The 17,140-nt window shown below is 47.6% G+C and overlaps 3 protein-coding genes and 1 non-coding gene across 4 annotated transcripts; 3 read left to right on the forward strand and 1 right to left on the reverse strand.

Moving 5' to 3' along the window:
• Nucleotides 1-265: 265 nt before the first annotated feature.
• On the forward strand, nt 266-2,734 carry LOC124704385 (cytochrome c biogenesis protein CCS1, chloroplastic-like). The gene is made up of 8 exons (XM_047236643.1): nt 266-711; nt 833-1,052; nt 1,147-1,258; nt 1,413-1,685; nt 1,778-2,049; nt 2,131-2,287; nt 2,380-2,463; nt 2,547-2,734. Exons 1-8 carry the CDS (start codon nt 330-332, stop codon nt 2,703-2,705), a joined length of 1,659 nt encoding a protein of 552 aa, XP_047092599.1. The 5' UTR covers nt 266-329; the 3' UTR covers nt 2,706-2,734.
• Nucleotides 2,735-4,111: 1,377 nt separating this feature from the next.
• Nucleotides 4,112-4,666, forward strand: LOC124704387 (probable calcium-binding protein CML41). Its single transcript, XM_047236645.1, has one exon. The coding sequence runs from the start codon at nt 4,112-4,114 to the stop codon at nt 4,664-4,666; it is 555 nt and encodes a 184-aa protein (XP_047092601.1).
• Nucleotides 4,667-5,307: 641 nt separating this feature from the next.
• On the reverse strand, nt 5,308-8,227 carry LOC124704386 (BTB/POZ domain-containing protein At3g50780-like). Its single transcript, XM_047236644.1, has 2 exons — nt 7,560-8,227; nt 5,308-6,633 (listed from the first exon to the last, which is right to left on the reverse strand). The coding sequence occupies exons 1-2, from the start codon at nt 8,184-8,186 to the stop codon at nt 5,689-5,691; spliced, it is 1,572 nt and encodes a 523-aa protein (XP_047092600.1). The 5' UTR covers nt 8,187-8,227; the 3' UTR covers nt 5,308-5,688.
• Nucleotides 8,228-15,852: 7,625 nt separating this feature from the next.
• TRNAE-UUC lies at nt 15,853-15,926 on the forward strand. The gene has a single exon. It is a non-coding gene; the product is annotated as a tRNA-Glu (tRNA).
• Nucleotides 15,927-17,140: the final 1,214 nt, after the last annotated feature.

Raw genomic sequence — 17,140 nt, forward strand, 5'->3', positions numbered from 1 at the left:
GAACACAGATATACCCACTACAAAACAAATTAGAATTGCAATTCTATGCTTTGGACACCGGAGAAGCCCACACAGCAAGCACACAAGCCTGACCAGGAATTTCAGCCCGTATAATTCAGCCCCTGCAAATATCTGAAGAAAAACAGCCCACGCGCGCGCGAGATATTTTGCGTTCACCTGTGCGCAGCGCGCGCGTGCACGACGACACCTTATCCGCAGCATCACCTTCCTCCGCCTCTTTTTTCCCGCGAGACGAAGCCAGCCAGCGACGATGCATCGCCACTCCTCGCCTCTCCCGCTCCCTCTTGCTCCTCCTCTCCACGGCGGCGATGCCTTCCCCGACGTGCTACCTCATCCTAAACCCTTCCAGAACCTGCCACCGCCCCCTCCTGCCGTCACCCCGCCTGCCCGCGCGGCTCCGTGTCTCCTGCGACGTGCCGCGGCAGGGGAGTGATGGAGGCGGGCCGAAGCGCGGGGTCATTCCAACCGGAGCGGGCAAGGCTAAGAAGCAGGTCGTGTTCTTCGACGCCGCGCCGCCGGTCGCGCAGCGGGGCGGCGAGGAGGATGAGGGGAAGGCGGAGGTGCAGACGAAGGTGGACGGCGCGGCGTCGCGGTTTCTGAGGCGGGCCACCAAGCGGACGCTCTCGGTCCTGTCCAACCTCCCGCTCGCCATCGCCGAGATGTCCGCCATTGCCGGCCTCATGGCCCTGGGTAGGGTGTTCCTTCTCAGTCTTTGAGTTTTCAGATTGCTTTGAATGGGTTGCGAGGTACTACTAGTGAATTATGCAATCTTATATATGCTTACGTTGCGAATTTCCAATTGCAATTGCAGGCACGGTGATTGACCAAGGAGAAACGCCGAGCCACTACTTCGAGCAGTTCCCAGAGGACAACCCCGTGTTCGGCTTCATAACGTGGAGGTGGATCCTCACCCCCGGCTTCGACCACATGTTCTCCTCGCCCGTCTTTCTTGGCTTGCTCGCGCTCCTTGCGGCGTCGCTGATGGCCTGTACCTTTACCACGCAATTGCCAATGGTGAAGGTGGCGAAAAGGTACTATGTCCTCTTCTTGGTGGACTGAGCAGTCAGTGAGTCAGCTACTTAATCGGTGCATAATCTCATGTACCAATGGTTGCTCTTCTTGCAGATGGTCCTTTATGAGTTCAGGAGGAAGCATCAAGAAACAAGCCTTTTCCGAATCTCTTCCCCGCGCATCTATTCAGGATTTGGGGGTCATTTTGATGGGCGCTGGATATGAGGTGTTTATCACTTTGAATGCAATGTATCTTCACGATATTAATATATTCCCTTTGTCGAAAAAATCACTTTCAATGCAATGCAATACATTTGCCCCAAATTGCTGTCCTTGCCTTCTTGACATGTAACATTATATATGTGCTTGATATGTTGCAGGTCTTCACCAAGGGCCCGTCTTTGTACGCTTTCAAGGGCCTCGCTGGCCGGTATGCGCCTATCGGAGTGCATGTAGCGATGATTTTTGTGATGGCAGGTGCCACCCTTTCTGCGACCGGGAGCTTCAAAGGCTCGGTGGATGTCCCGCAGGGACTAAATTTCGTCATTGGAGATATCATGAAACCCAAAGGCATTTTCTCCGTCGCGCCGGATGCTTTCAATACGGAAGTCCATGTCAATCGGTTCTACATGGAGTACTATGACAGTGGAGAGGTATCCACTTTTCTAAGTACTTTTAGACACTTCTGTTGTGTGCTTACATGACGCCATATTTACCATGCAAGTATATGTTTTGAATTTGCCAGGTTTCACAATTTTACAGTGATCTTTCACTTTTCGACCTTGATGGCAAAGAAGTAATGAGGAAGACGATCAAAGTGAATGATCCCCTGAGGTATGGTGCGATCACGATATACCAAACGGACTGGGGATTTTCAGCACTGCAAGTGAGGAAAAATGGTGAAGACCCTTTCAACTTGGCCATGGCCTCCTTGAAACAGAGTGGCAATAAAAAGCTATATGGAACATTCTTGCCACTCGAAGATCCTGATCCGACTAAGTCTAGCGTCAAGGGAATGTATGTTCAACCTTATCACCGTCCTGACTTAATAATGTGAAGCCATGAGTTATTATAACTTTTTTTCTTGGTGACTTCTAGATCTATGCTTGCTCGAGATCTGCAGTCTATTGTGTTGTATGATCAAGATGGTAAGTTTGTAGGGGTTCGTCGGCCAAGCTCAAAGCTCCCCATTGAAATCAATGGTAATGAAATATTAATTGAAGACGCTATTGGCAGTACGGGTCTGGATCTTAAGGTCAGGGCTACAGATTCAGTGCTTCTCTTTTGAAGACATTTGTGCATGTTGCATGAACGACTAAATGTGTCTTGTATGTTCCTTTCCATCAGACTGATCCAGGAATTCCTGTTGTGTATGCTGGATTTGGCGCTCTCATGTTGACGACCTGCATTAGTTATCTTTCGCATGCTCAGGTGTGTGCAAGTACCCTACTTATTTTTCATTGTTGTTTTAGACAAGCACACTGCTAAAAGTTTATGGTCTAATTTCTGTTTAGTTATGGGCGCTACAAGACGGAACTACAGTAGTTGTCGGAGGGAAGTCAAATCGAGCCAAGATTGAATTTTCTGATGAGATGAACCGGTTACTAAATAAAGTACCAGAGTTGATCAGTGTTAATGAGAAAACAGTAGATAATAAATCAAGTACTGCATGAGGGATTCATTTTGTTTGGTTGAGATCACTGAAGACACAGATGTTGTTTTGCATGGATTGAGGTAGGAACTCCAAACAAGTCCATTTCGAGAACAGAAAATCATACCATCTATTTTATGAATGCAAGGCATGTTGCAGTTGGACTCTGTATTCAAAATTGAGGCAACATTTGGTTACAAGGAAAATATCATACATTCTAATGGATCTATGGTATTATTGCATTGAAATGAAAATGATGTCGTACGTGTACTAGTACTGAAAATAGTGATAAAACAATACAGACTATACCCTGAAGATGAACCATTGTGCTTGTTACTGAAACAATACAAACTCATTTTGAAAATTACAGCATATGCTTGATTATTACCAGCACCTCCCCTTCCTATCATTACTTCCGTGGTCGGTGCGTTCAACTTCTCTTTTGTATGTCAAGTTGGTACCTGACATTTTTTCGTTCTGGTCAAACTAACGGTGCACATAAACTAACAAGAAGATTCTTCCACTAGTAGCTTCGATGCTCGAACCCAATGATGAGTTTCAGGTATCTGTAACCGGTAGCCAGCAGCATCTATTGCCATGTGGTGATACCACACAAACATGTGCGGTGCACAATTCGTAACTCCTAGGAGTTTATGTCTTCCATGAGAGGCACATGGAAGTTCGGCAGTTGCATTGTTTGGCTCATTCTTGAATCATCAGATTAGAACTTCAGATTTTCTTGCTCCCTGGACCGTATTAAGGAGATCTCTCTTGAAATCTGAGTATCCATCTACTTTCTTCCAAACATGACATTGGAAGAAAACGGAATCCAGATCAAAACACAGCGATGGGTACAACTTTGGATTGAATTCTCTAGCTTCAGCCTTCTGCTCTCTGTGGACATGTAAGGACATGTCACATAACCCAAAAGTTCTGAATGTTCAGAATCCTAAGCCCTGCCGACAGTTAAATTTCACTAGTACTATCTCACTTGTTAGTCATCAGGTCAAGGGCCTCACTGAACTCAGAATTTGAATAACGGCAAGTGGAGTCCTACACTAAAAAGATATAGGGAGTGGGCTCGATCCGAGATATCGTTGTTGGTTGGACGGCGGCGCTGGGATCATGAGCCATGTGATCACGTTGTTCGACGGGGAGCAACTGACAGTATCTGAGGCAAGCGAGGTTAGTTGCTAACTAACTTCTGATCACGACCGGTCAAACGCCACACACAAAGATGCATCGCAGCTTCTGCAAATCTGCTTCGGTTTTGGCATCCCATGCTCCGAGCTGAGGACCTATAAAAGGGTGCATACGGCATAGCTATTCCTCCACAACTACGTTGGCATTGCACAAGTAGTAGAGCAACAGAGGCCTTCAGTTCTTTTACTTATCGTAGTGTTTGTGACACCAAAGAACCAAAGATCAATGGCGAACGTGAGCGTCTCGAAGCCGGCTAAGGGCCTGACGCGCAAGAGGAGTTTCAAGCTCGGCCTGCCGCTGCTCTGCGGCCAGTCCGACGTGGCGAGCCCCGTCGCCCGGTCATCGTCGTCGTCTTCCAGCAGGAGGTCGTCCGGCACCGGTAGCAGCGGCAGGAAGTCCGAGCTGCGCAGGATCTTCCAACACTTCGACAGGGACAACGACGGGAAGATCTCAGGCGCCGAACTGAGCGCCTTCTTCGCGTCCATGGGCGATGACCTGCAGGTGCCGTCGTCGTCCGGCGGGTACCTGCTGGACTTCGCCGGGTTCGTGGCGCTGATGGAGAGAGGGGAGGGCAGCCAGGAGGAGGACCTGAAGAGGGCGTTCGAGGTGTTCAACGCCGTCGAGCCCGCCGGGAGGATCACGGCCAGGGGGCTGCGCAGGGTGCTCGCCCAGCTCGGCGACGAGCGCTCCGTTGCCGACTGCGAGGCCATGATACGGGCCTACGACGTCGACGGCGACGGCGGCCTCGACTTCCACGAGTTCCAGAGGATGATGAGCTAGTTAACTAGCTCAGGCTGGCCACAGTGCCAGTAGTGGTTGTTCATAACTCTGCATCCAGATGAGACCATGCAGATTGCTGTCTCATTTTGTGTTGTTTGCTAGTGACACCGGTGTATCACTACATTACACTTGATTTTTTTTCTCTTCTTCTTCAGTATGTTGCCATGTTGGCTTTACAGAATGGACAAGTTTTTCCGAGATTTTTCCTCTTCTTCAGTGTTTTCCAGAGATTCGTCTCTGCAAGATGACTGAAGACGTAGTGGATTGGACAAGTTTCATGAAGAAAGTTGAAACATCTCAGTGTCATGTACCGTTAGAATTTGAAATGGAAAGAAAAATCTGGTCTTATGATCTGCAAGGTTGACTTAATAACACTGACATAGCAGGAAGCTGCAAGGTAGTTCCACCTTTGCAGAATCCCAGGCACACATACTACTGAAGCAAGATTCAAATATTCAAATACTCTCAACCCCAAATTTCAGACAACACATCTCAGCAAAATATCTACAATTGCATCTCGAGCATTCAGTTTCTGATCTGGGAGGCTGAATTAGTAACACTAAATTAGCAGGAAGCTGCAAGGTAGCTCACCATTTGCAGAATCCCAGGCATATATTATACTACTGAAGCAAGATTCAATCTCTCCCAAATTTCAGACAATACATTCTAGCAAAATATTTACAACTGCATCAACGAGGACTCAGTTTCTACATGTCACCGGTAATATAGTGGTACTACAATTGCACAATGGTGTGATAAACACGGTGCAACAAACTGATGCCTTAGATAAGTAGCACATCAGACAAGATATTCTGTACCCAGAATTCTGAGAGCATCACATGCACAACGCACAAATTATATATTTCAAGCCTCACACAAGTGAAAAGCACTACTCTACACCCTCCCTCACCCTATTGTTTCCACTTCCTGGGGAACAACTTTAGCATGCAGAACAGTTTTTCAGCGCGCTATTCGACACGTGAAGACGCCCCGGCAGTTTTCGTGCGTGACTACCAGAGATCTCAGTTCTGACCTGACTGCAACTGGTTCCCTTGCTGTTCGACGTAAGGACGTACAAAGGTCCTCCTCCACCACACCTCAAAGGCCTTCTGCAGGTTGGGGCAGCTGTTCCCAACCTTTAAGAAGCTGCCAAGCCACGAGAGCAGTATCGTCTGCTGATCCTCTAGTGGGAGCGTCAAGATAGTCGACCCGATCCCTTCCTCGACGAGTGTCCGGTCGAATGACCTGCAACCATGCTGCAGCCAGTTGTAGTCATCCATTAGAGGCTGCAACCAGACATCCAAGAGGAGTTGCCTTGTGTCCTTAGATGGGAGCATCTCGCCTTTCCCAACTGCCACAAAGAGCCTTGCTGTGATGCAGCTGACAAGGTGGCGCGACTTGGTTGGTAACTTGGAGTGAAGTCCAGCTAGCTCACGCTGGTTAGACCACATCACTGCAAATTCTTCTGCAGCATTCCTGCCAGCTAAAATCTCAGTTAACCATAGGAGATTATCCGCTTCAAGAGTAATCTGTCGAAATACTGCTTCTTTAAGGTCCAAAGATTGCTCAGAAAAATCACTGTCAGATGCTTGTTTAAACAAGGTCAGCAAGGACTCCAGGCTATTCTGGCAATATCCATAGAGAGTGTCAACACATAAGTCAGCAGAATTACTGGTACAGCTGCTATTCTCCTTGAGAAGCTTGAGCACCAAGGACTTCATCTCCCGCCTCCCTCTATCATCACTGCTTTTCAACACTAGTTCTATGATACGCACAAATGTGTCATTTGGCGGGCTTGTTAGGTCAGAGCATACCCTCTTCAGCACTGGGGTAACACCATAATCTTCAGTCTGAAGATGCCGAATTGATGATACCACATTCTCCTCTTCTTCCCCGGCCCAAGGGACCGCTTCCAAGTAATTCAAGCATGACAGGACACATGCTCGGAAGCCTAATAATTCTGCAACCTGTGCAGTATTAAAAAACCATCAATTACACAGCAAACAACAAAACATAAGTAGAACAACAGGTGCACTTCTTCTAAAGTGTCCAAGTTTTTCGTCCGTCCTAACTGAAGCACCACGTTGCTAAGGAATGGCCAAGGTCCATGGAAGTCATGGGCCTGATTGGTATGATTGTCTCAATCCACACTAACTGGTGCATGCAAGATGCATTATCAGTTATGGGCTATGCCGTCTTTGATGACTTATTATTCATTAAGAGGCACATTATAGTATTAAATGTAAGACGATATCCCTCTGATGTAACAGCACGAAACAGACATGGATATAGTTAATTTATGAGCTGAAAATAAAGCTACGTGAAAATAAAGCTGTGTGCATTGATTGATGCTTGGGGAGATCATCTCCTCCTTTTCTGAACAATTTCTTAACCGAAAACAGAAGAACTGCTAGTTTGTTAATTGTTAGTTTGTTACTAGTTGTGGTTCATGATTATGCCGGGAAATATGTTCCTTAGGCAGACATATCAAGTTAAATTTAAATTTGATTTAGGTAGAGTGTACTACAAAAGACACATGGAAGAATTGCTAGTGTGTTACTACTGGAGGTTCATAATTATGCTGCTTTAAGGCTAACATTTTCCTTACGTAGATATACCAAACTAAATTTAACTTTGGTATAAGTAGATTGCACTACACAAGGCAAGCCTCTAGGTCTTAAAACATCTGCAGGAAAGGAAAAAAGGTACTCATACTAAGGCAAATATTGCACTAACAGGTATAACTGATTTCTAATAAACAGCAAGGGAATACTGGCTTTTGTTTAACTTCTATATATACCTACTAGCTTAGTCAGCTCGGAAAGTCTAATCGACAAACTATACATGATTCATTCAGCTGGGAAAAGACATTCCAAATCTAGTTTGAGCAAACCTTCAAGATTCGAAGAACACGTGGAACACTTTGTTTGATCAACCTCTGCTTGACATCATTGCAGTACATCAACCCAACGGTCTCAACATAAATCTCCACATCCTCACAATCAGGCACCTCTATATTAGACACCGGAGACTGCCGTGACAGCTTATCAGCAAAGAGGGTGCTATTTTCAGCAAGGACGTTCTTGTGAACACTCATCTTGACAGCAACCCCATCCTTGCCATACAACACAACCCTCAAGTCACTCATCTCAATCTGACCAAACCCAACAGATATCTTATGCTGCTTCTGCGGCCTATCGGTCACAACCTTCGGTGGATTGGGGATGGCATTCTCCGCCGGCAAGCATCTTTGCTCCTCTGAGTTAGCTCTGGACCTTGTTGGGGTTGAATGCGTTCTCTTCTCCGATGAAATGGTCGGCGCCCTCTGGACCGAGGAGGCCTTTGATGCAGGAGGGGATGCTCCAGCTTTAGGCTTTGGCTGCTGGTTCTGGTTCTTCGCCGTCTTCTGCAGCACGGTCTGCGACGGGCAGCACCAGAACCCTTCCGGGGTTACAGCAATCGGGACATTTCTGAATTTCGTCGCTCGGGGATCGAGGCCTCCAACCTTGAATTCTGCCATTTTACCGGTGGAAGCTTGTGAGCAATGGCTTCAAAGCCAAGAGCAGCTCATATACCTGAGAAACAGCAACACACAAAGTTATACTGATGCATGAACTGAAGTTACAGCTGATATTATGAATAATTTGCTTTCAAGTGAGCAAGAGAAGATGGCAGTTCAGAGTATCTTCTCCATGAGCATTGAGCAGACACATCCAACTATACTAGAATATTCATGATTTTCCCCTAGCTACTTTCTAGTATCCATTCCAGAAGTGATACAAACTTCAGACCTACTCTGAAGTTCAGACACTTGCTAGAATATTCATAGCTAGTTTGTAGTATTTCATTCCAAAAAGTAGTAGAGTACAAACTGCAGAGACCCACTCTGAAGCTCAGACATTCCAGCTACCAGGAAATATCAGCAAAATTCACAATCAAACCTATTTTGGAACATGGCAAAGCCAAATCAACATTTCTAGAGCCTGGAACATGGGATGCCCAATCTTCAGCAAGCTTGAATATCCAGGATAAATCATCCCCACACAAAATTCCCACCAAAACAAAAAGGAGACGCTACCAAATCCACCCAGAACTTTCCTGGGTAGCAGCTCCATGAGACAAATTTCAGCTCAAACACAAGAAGGAAAATAATAGAGAGCGTAGCACGTACCTCTCCACTTCCGGCACCAGAATCCTCCGTTCCGGCCAGGCGCAAACAAATGCGACCAGTCTTCCACCAAATTCACCAGATCAGCGACGCCCGCCGAGCAAAACCAGAGCAGAATCGCCTCAAAACCTCCGGAGACGGGAAGCTCGGCGCAAATCACCAGCGGAGGAACACGCGTACCCTACCCACCCACCACAGCTCAAACCGCAGCCGGCAGCACTAAAGACGAGCATCTAGCTAGGCAGGCAGGCATGAGCGGAACCTCGCATCATTTCTTTCTCCCCGAAAGTCAGATAGAGCGCAAAGCGGCAGGGGAAAAGCAGGGAGTGGAGGGAAGGGAAAGCAGCAGCTAGCGGCAGCTTCTTTCGGCTTTACCGGACGAGCGGTGTCCTCCCTTTAACCGCCTACCATACGATGCCAGCCATCATGGCGGATTGGGCACCCGTCTCTACTCTCTCTGAATCTCTCTCAGCTTTTCCTTTGTTCTTCTCCCCTTGTTCCCTTGCTTCCAGTCCTTCCCTCCTCTTTACCCCAACCCCACTCCACTGCGAGCGTGTTCTCTCCTCTGTTCTTTCTTCGCGGCACTGTGTGGCTGCTTTGCTCTGCTGAATATCTTTATTTTCTACACACGCCTAACTCTTTCTCCTGTGAACAGTGCCCAGACTTGGCATGAGATTCTACCCTCTTTCACGGTTTCACCCCTCTGTCCAGTCCCCGTCGGTTCCTGCGCTGCGAGGAGCCCCCATCGTCAGAGGAACAGTCTGCGTCGTCTGTGCCTCTGCTCACGTCCGCTCCGGCGTCTCGTCCGATTTACTCCTCCGTTTGACGTTTAGTCGGCCTACTGTTCTTGGATACTGTACTGCTGTTCGCTTGTTTTCACAGCCACTAGCCTCGACGCCTCTGGGACGGTAATCTATCTTGGCGTTTGGTTCGCCCCACAAACCTTTCGATCACATGCACGTTTGGGTCCGCTCCTACTGCCGCATTTTAAATTTGAGAGAAACAAGATCTTGCAGCTAGCGTAGCATCTTCGGTTTCACTGAACCTTGTTAGCAGTACATCTGTCAGACACTCGGATTTTTTTTACTCTTAACATGCGTGTGTCCTGGATGGATTAGGTACTCATCAAAGATTCTTGCCATGAAACTCTCAAGCATGTCGGCACGCGGAAACTAAAAAATGATCCCGTGTCAATAGGCATCCGTGTGTACAAAAAAAAATTGCAGAAACATTTTTTGCACATAGAAGGTATGTCAGTTTTTGCTGAAATAACTTTGTGAGCATGTAACATGTGAAGATATACACGGAACATTTTTTATACTTTTTAGACATTTTTAAATATGCTAAAAATGCATTTTAAATAAAAGGTGCAAATGCACCTAGGTGCAAAAACAACCTATCCGTCCATGTTGCTACGCAAGAGGCTCTCCCATTCATGGGCTCTCCAGTTAACCGCGTCCCTCTCCTTGGGGACGTATGGGAAGGAAACCTAGCCATCGCCGCCCTAAGACCCTCCTCACTCATCTCTCCCACTGCCGCTGGAGGATGCCAGCGGTTAAAGCCCTTCGGCAACTTCGACGCGTCACAGCGGACAACGTGGTCATGGCAGGAAGGTTGCGAGCCCGGGCGGTGGCCTCGGGAGATGGTGGTGGCCCTCCCATTGCGGATGGCAGCAGCGATCGCGTACCAGGACGTGACGCTAGGAGAGGGGCGCATCAGCGTGATCCTGCAGCGGCAGCGCATACGTGTGGCCCTGCATCGATGACGTGGTGGTGGCTCGCCCCTGGAGTGTTTGAAGTCATGAGGCCATCTAGCGTAGGCTTCGGGCGGTGCGGGTTTCCTTCTTTTCTGATGGCCGACCCTTCGGGCTGCCCGTGATGCCGGCCTCCTCGATCTGGCCGCCAACAAGTTTTGGTCTTTCCTGCGGAGATCTTCGCTAATGGGCGCATGACACCCCTGGATATCTAGATCGGAAAAAAATCCTATCATGTGCGCATATATTCTTATCCAATGTGGCATCAGGTGGTTACAGCGTGAAGCTTCAATTTCTCGCCGATAACATATGGGACATGCCTGAGTATATATTTTTATGGTATTGGCAGAGTTGGAGAAAGTCATAGTGGTTGCATTTCTGAGTATAGATTTTTATGTGTGTATTGGATGCGATGAAAACTATGTCGCACATGTTGTATGGTTACGGCTGGCAGGGAGTTATTCCTGTCCATTCCAAACATGTTCATGTGTGTTGGATGTTTGAAGACTTGCAGCAGTTGTCTCGGCAAGCTGGGGTGACGGCACATGAGGACTACATTTTTGGTGGTGCACCTTGAGTACCAAGTCGCAATTTTCAGAGTGAAAATCCAACGTCTAACATTTATTGGCTAGCATTGCCGAATGTGTTGTTTTGGGAAGTCGGTCTTTCAACAGGGTGAACAACAAGATCTTCGATTAGGCAACGACAATATTTTTTGGAGAATCTCTTTTATAGTTTGGATGTTGTCTTTGTTGGTGGGTGGTTAGAGTGTTATTCATGAGTGTATTTGATCATCGCGAGAGGTATTTTTTGTTTGTTTCTTCATTTATTTTATTTTTTGTTGTGTCCTTCTTTCATGTTTTCGTGCGTTTTGCTTATGCAGAAGCTGGATAAAATTGGTAAGTTCACGGTATTTATATATCCCCTTTTTACAAAAAAAAAAAAAATGGTTCACAAGAACACTGAACAAAGCCAGCAGGACACGTTCTTTCTCAAGCTAGTGGTATAATTATCATCCTAGAGGGTTAAGATTTGGGACCAGATTGATTGTACCTAGCGCAATCTTCAACGTAGGTTATGAACATCTGTAGAGTAAAGACCACTCTTTCTGGCTAAGCATTGCACTTAAGTAAGGCTTTGATAACAACTGGGCAGGCAGTCCAGTTCAAAAAAAAAATTCCCAGTTCAAAAAAAAAAAAAACTGGGCAGGCAGGGTTTGAATCTGCCTTGAGAACCGTGGAAACGCAATCCCACTTCTTGCAAAGACACTGGCAAGGAGAAACTGTATGAGACACCGAGAAATCCAGAAGGCCGTCAAAAGTTAGTGTGCACCGTTATTATACTCGCAAGGTGTGCACTTTTTTTTAGATTGATGCTTTTGAAGTTTCGATCACTTTCATGATATCTACGGCGGCCAGGCAGGCGAGAATGGCAGGTGTGCTTTTCTCTTCTTTCTTCCCATGGTGTTGGCTTTGGACTTTTGATTTAGAAACTAGAACCACCTAACCAGCTAAGGAAGTGGGTAATTGGATTTCCGTTGATAAGTTAATTACCATGAAAACCAGCGACCCGCGCATCTCAACTTTCGGTTTTGACCTGCTTGACAGTACATATAGTTAATCTTAAGCAGTAGATCGTGGACAGCAATGTGAGAGAACACACTGCTCCGAACATACAGCATGTCTAACAGACTCCTTATTTTTTTACCTCTTAAAAAGCGAGTAGAAGACCCTGTATTCACTTTTCGCTGGTCGAAAACTGGTCCGAGCTAGCAGACCCCGTATCCCCACCCCGTAAAACAGAATCCTACGGAATATTCTGTTTTCAGCGGCGGCGCGCGAGTGGCTATGGCGGTGGCGCGGGGAAAACGGTTGGGAATTCTGAAATGTCCGCGCGCCCTAGTGAAATGAGATGAGGGGTTGGCCCTGTATTCAGCCTCCCGCCCCGTACAAGTAAGGGGCGAAGAGCCGCCCCGTAACCAAAACTGTAAAAAATCGATGCGGGGGCCTATTTTACGAGGTCTGCTAGACGGTCGGGTAGCGCCCAACCCCTTATTTCGGCAGTTATTATACGGGTTTGGTCCTTTTAAGGGGTCTGTTAGACATGCTCTTAGTGCTCACGGCATCCTCACGGGTTCGTTTTTGTTCACACGCACAAGACCTAGCTGCTATCTCGAGCCCGCCTAGCTAGAAGCATACTCCCTTCGTCTATAAATAAGTATACATGTAGATTTTTCAAGATAAATTATGAATTGAAGTGAAAAATGCATTGGAAAGATGGATCTCTTTTCTTTAATTATTTCACCTCCAATAAACTAAGTGCTTGTAGAAAATAAGGAGAACATATGCTCAACATTATTAGATTTGCTTTCCGTGCGATAAGAAAGAAGCAATTAAAGTGCATTGAAAAGATAGAGTATTCTTTTGTGAATAAAGTTTAAAGCTAGATATCCACTTATTTGTGAACGGATGGAGTATGCGGCCGCTTCGCCATCTGAGTGCCACTGCTAGCGGGAGGCGATTTTGTGGCCTTTTGCGCCACGGTTATTGACGTTCACTTTGCTTTCTGTGTGTTAGTCGTGGCGCTGCCCAAGGCACTGATGACCAGGCACGGGCTTAGGCTTTCTAAGGCATGTGGTCGCGCTAATATTCGTCCACACCGTCTCTAGAGTTCATCCCCCTCCTCTACACTCACATACACTCACATCACGTCGTGCGCCATGAGCAAGTCATGGCCCAAGAAGTCACGAAAGGACCATGATGCAGGGTCCTCGCACGGAACTGGCCACCGCAAGGAGAGGGACGTGAGCTACGTCCTTGTCCTCTACGCTCGCCGGCTCTACAGGTAGATTGCCCCGTGATGTGGGCATGCGTGAACCTGCTTGCAGGTTGGCTGCTGAACTCACGATGTGTGTCGGTGCCACTCGTGCCGTGGGAGGGGCGTGCGCGGTGCGACGAGGTCTGGGATGACCTGGCATTCGTGCTGGACTCGTTGAACGGAGACACCTTCGATTCCAAGGAGTTCGACCCATGCCGCCACGGGAGGTACTTGTGCAGCGTCGGCTACTTGAGTCTCGATTACGGCGGTTGCCAAGGTGGCGACGATGAAGAGGACGACAACAGCAACGAGGACTAGGGCGAGCTGCCAGATTTGTTGTCCGTCAAGATGCACGAGGTATAGCGTCCGTGCTGAGCGAGGAGGAGGCTAGCTCGAAGAGCTCGACACGTGGCATGGCCTTGTTTCATTTTAGGGTTTTATCGTTTAATTCACGCTGTATAAATCGTTTCTATTTATTTATCAAATGATGTGTGGTGCCACTGGGTCCGCCCGACCCAAAATGATAAGGGTGGCCGGACAACTATTTATGTGTTTGCGACCTGACCCAGACGGCCAAACCGAACCTTTTTGGTGTTCGATTAGCGTTAGGCGGTTGGAAACACCCTCGGAAGCACCGAGTGTGTAGTTTTAAAGCTCGAGCTACACACAGCTCGTTCTTTTTGAAAAATTGAAAATGGCATTGTAGGATTTCAAAAGAATCTGAAAATAAATCTTGATGCGCGCACGTCGGCTGCACCGCGTTTTTTTTTTTCACGAGTGACCAATCGCCTAAGACTAGTCATAGTGTACATGTTACCACTCTATGTTATTGGCTTCATAGTTGTTAGTGACGTTACAACCTCTCTCCTCTTTGTGCATATAGTTTGCGAGTAACTTCACTAATAACTCGCACGTTGTGAACATGGAGACATGGAGTACGTTGGCCGCCAATGGCTTGCCTAGCTTTGGATTTGGTTCACTGAACGGGACTGCCCTACCACTCCCTGGGAGACATGCACCTTGGAAGTGATGGAGAGAGGCGGCGGACGCCGGTACGTCGCGCCGCGCTGTCGCTGACGACGGGACGAGCGAGCGGCCGGCGCTGGCGGGTCCGTGTCGCACTCTGCCGGCGTGCGCGGTGATTTCCCTGTCGCGCCCGTGCGGTCAGCCTCTCCATCGGATCCCTCGCACGTTGTCCTTGGCTGCTTGCCACCAGGCACCAGCACGCCTAGACTTTTCGGACCGCGGGCGCGGGCGTACGTTTCATGGACGGAAGCGTTTCACGGCTTGCCACCATGCATGCGTTCCATGGAGTACGCAGTATTCAGTACTTCTAGTACATATAAACGCAGTATTCATACTAGTGTGCCCCGTTTTCCCCTCTCGTGAACAGTGGAGAGAGGCGGATAAGGAGGCGACTCCAGGGCGTCGAGTCTCGCCGGCGATTCCGTCGCTCCCCTCTGCCTCCGGCCGCCGTTCAGCGCCTGGAGGTGGAGGGGAGCCCTGGTTCTCGTCGTGCGTGTGTATAGGTCCTAGGTAGTTCTAGGGTGGTGTTCCCGGCGGCGTCGTTGAAGACGGTGGCGACGGCGCGGCTTCGGTGGAATAATTCCTCCCCCTCCTTTCCCCGTTCCGACGGCGACGGCGGGGAGGCTGTGGAGGTTAGGTGCTCTTGGTCGGCTCACCGTGCCGGAGATGATGACCGGCTCCTGGAGCTTTTGTCCCTCGTCCCTTCCTTCGTCGATGCGGGGTGGGCTCTGGCCCCGTCGTTGAGGGTCTGGGGGTGGTGCGGTGTGATTCCGGCGTCTGTCGTCGGTGGTTGCCGCCGCCTCGTATAGGAGCTCCGTTCCCGCGGATCTTCAGGGAGAGTTGCTCGCCGAGGTTGTGTTGAGGCATGTGGTGGTGGGATCTGGTTGCTCTGGACCAGATCGGAAGTGGTTTGAGCTTGGCGTGTGTCGCCGGCCGATGTTCCTTCAGTGCGTAGCAGATCCTCTTCTCCGGAATTGGTGGCTATTGCGGCTCGTCAAAGCCTTTTGGCGAGGAGTTCCTCCGCTTCCAGGGTTCGTCATCGACGTTTTCTTCGCGGGCGTGCGCGCTGGTGGAGTTGCTGGTCCTTGGCGGGAGGTTGAAGATGGTGTTGGACCTCAGGGTTCTCTCTTCCTGTATCCGTTCATAGTGTTCTTGTATTTCTTAGCGTTTGGTTGTTGTTTCCTTGCTACTATGTGATGAATACAAGTTCTACTTTCAAAAAAAAAAAAAAAAAAAAAGTGGGTAGGTCTCGGGAATTACGCGTTTGAGAATTCCTGGAACATTATATACGGGGAAAGCATCACAATCCATCGTACAGTAAATTATATGCTGATTGAATTTGAATCAAACGTCCGGAATATTGCTAAGCCTTAAACGTCGTACTACTCGTACATATATGTTGAACGCGAAAACCAATCACAATCCATTATCGTCCAGCCCGGTTAGGATACCTGGCTTTCACCCAGGCGACCCGGGTTCAAATCCCGGTAATGGAGCGCTCTTTTTGTTCCTTTTTTTTTTGTTTTTTTGCTATGGTTCTACTTTGACGGGCGCGGTGTCAGCAAAACTTTCTGTCACATGATCGTTTGATCCGCTCCGTAAACATGTTGTATTCTACATGAATCAGACGAAAATAAATCGAAATAGTAGTTCTTTGATTGAATAAGGTATAAACGTAAAGATGAAAGACACTTTTGGACATATAATGGCATCCCAAAAAATTAGCTTTTCCCCCAGGATATGAAAGACACCTTTGATAGGAATCCGATATGTAGTGTAACAATTCCATGTTCCACAACAATCTAAAAGTTTCATCCTTCTTGTTGGTATTTTTTATGTTTCCTACTATAATAGAAATAGAGTGTGGGTCTTCTCACACATTTCATGGTACAAAAGAAAACACTTAGAACAAGACGTGTTCCGGAGCCTCATGCAAATGTCGTCGCACAGTGACACTATTGTCACGTCAATAGTTTTGGAGTATGTTTAGCCATCTCGTTGGAACATGACTTAGTCCCATGTGAGACGTAGCGCTCGGGTCAGACGAGTTAGTCTTGAGCCCATATTATATGTGAAGACTATGACACTGAAGATTTGGCTGGCTTCGCCCTGTCGAAAAGAGGCTAAAATAGTGATTTGGATTTTTGAGACTCCAAAATCCACACCAAAGCTTCCTCCTCATCAGTGTCGATACGAGTCATTTGTGACACTTCACGCTCAACTCTAGGATCCCTCGATGATTCTTGGACCTCTAGTCTTCCCATCATGAGTTTGTTTTCCAATGTGAGAGATTGTGATATACATGAACATAGGCTATAGCCGTAGGATATGGGTTTTTGACACATGACTAAGGCTACCCTTAAGAAGAGAGAAAGTAGTTGTATGAGAGAAATTGTTGGAATGTGACTTAGTCTTATGTGAGGAGAAACATTGGAAAGTAGGACGTGTTAGGGTCAACTGACCCCAATGAAATGAGATAAAGATTTAGCCTAATAATATGTATTAGTGATGATTGATGAACACATATAATATGTTTGAAGATGGCCACCCTTGATGGTTTGTTTGGTTGATCCATTTCCAAAGTGGATTGTAGTGGATTTGAGAGATTTTGACTTAGAGGGGATTTAATACCCCTCGATTCATGTCCAACCCAGCCAATCCTCATAAAAACGAACTAGTCATGATGATTTTCGTTGGCTCTGCTTCTGCC

Source organism: Lolium rigidum, chromosome 3 (genome assembly GCF_022539505.1).
Source record: "Lolium rigidum isolate FL_2022 chromosome 3, APGP_CSIRO_Lrig_0.1, whole genome shotgun sequence".
Lineage (NCBI taxonomy): Eukaryota > Viridiplantae > Streptophyta > Magnoliopsida > Poales > Poaceae > Lolium > Lolium rigidum.

Bases quoted from the DNA above. Each gene is read 5' to 3' on its own strand.
- LOC124704386 (XM_047236644.1), bottom strand. From the start codon at position 8,186: ATGGCAGAATTCAAGGTTGGAGGCCTCGATCCCCGAGCGACGAAATTC. The intron at 6,634-7,559 runs GTTTGCTCAAAC...AATACTGCACAG, and splicing joins GTGTTCTTCGAATCTTGAAG to GTTGCAGAATTATTAGGCTT.
- LOC124704385 (XM_047236643.1), top strand. From the start codon at position 330: ATGCCTTCCCCGACGTGCTACCTCATCCTAAACCCTTCCAGAACCTGC. The intron at 1,259-1,412 runs GTGTTTATCACT...GATATGTTGCAG, and splicing joins TGATGGGCGCTGGATATGAG to GTCTTCACCAAGGGCCCGTC. The intron at 2,288-2,379 runs GTCAGGGCTACA...CCTTTCCATCAG, and splicing joins GTACGGGTCTGGATCTTAAG to ACTGATCCAGGAATTCCTGT.
- LOC124704387 (XM_047236645.1), top strand. From the start codon at position 4,112: ATGGCGAACGTGAGCGTCTCGAAGCCGGCTAAGGGCCTGACGCGCAAG.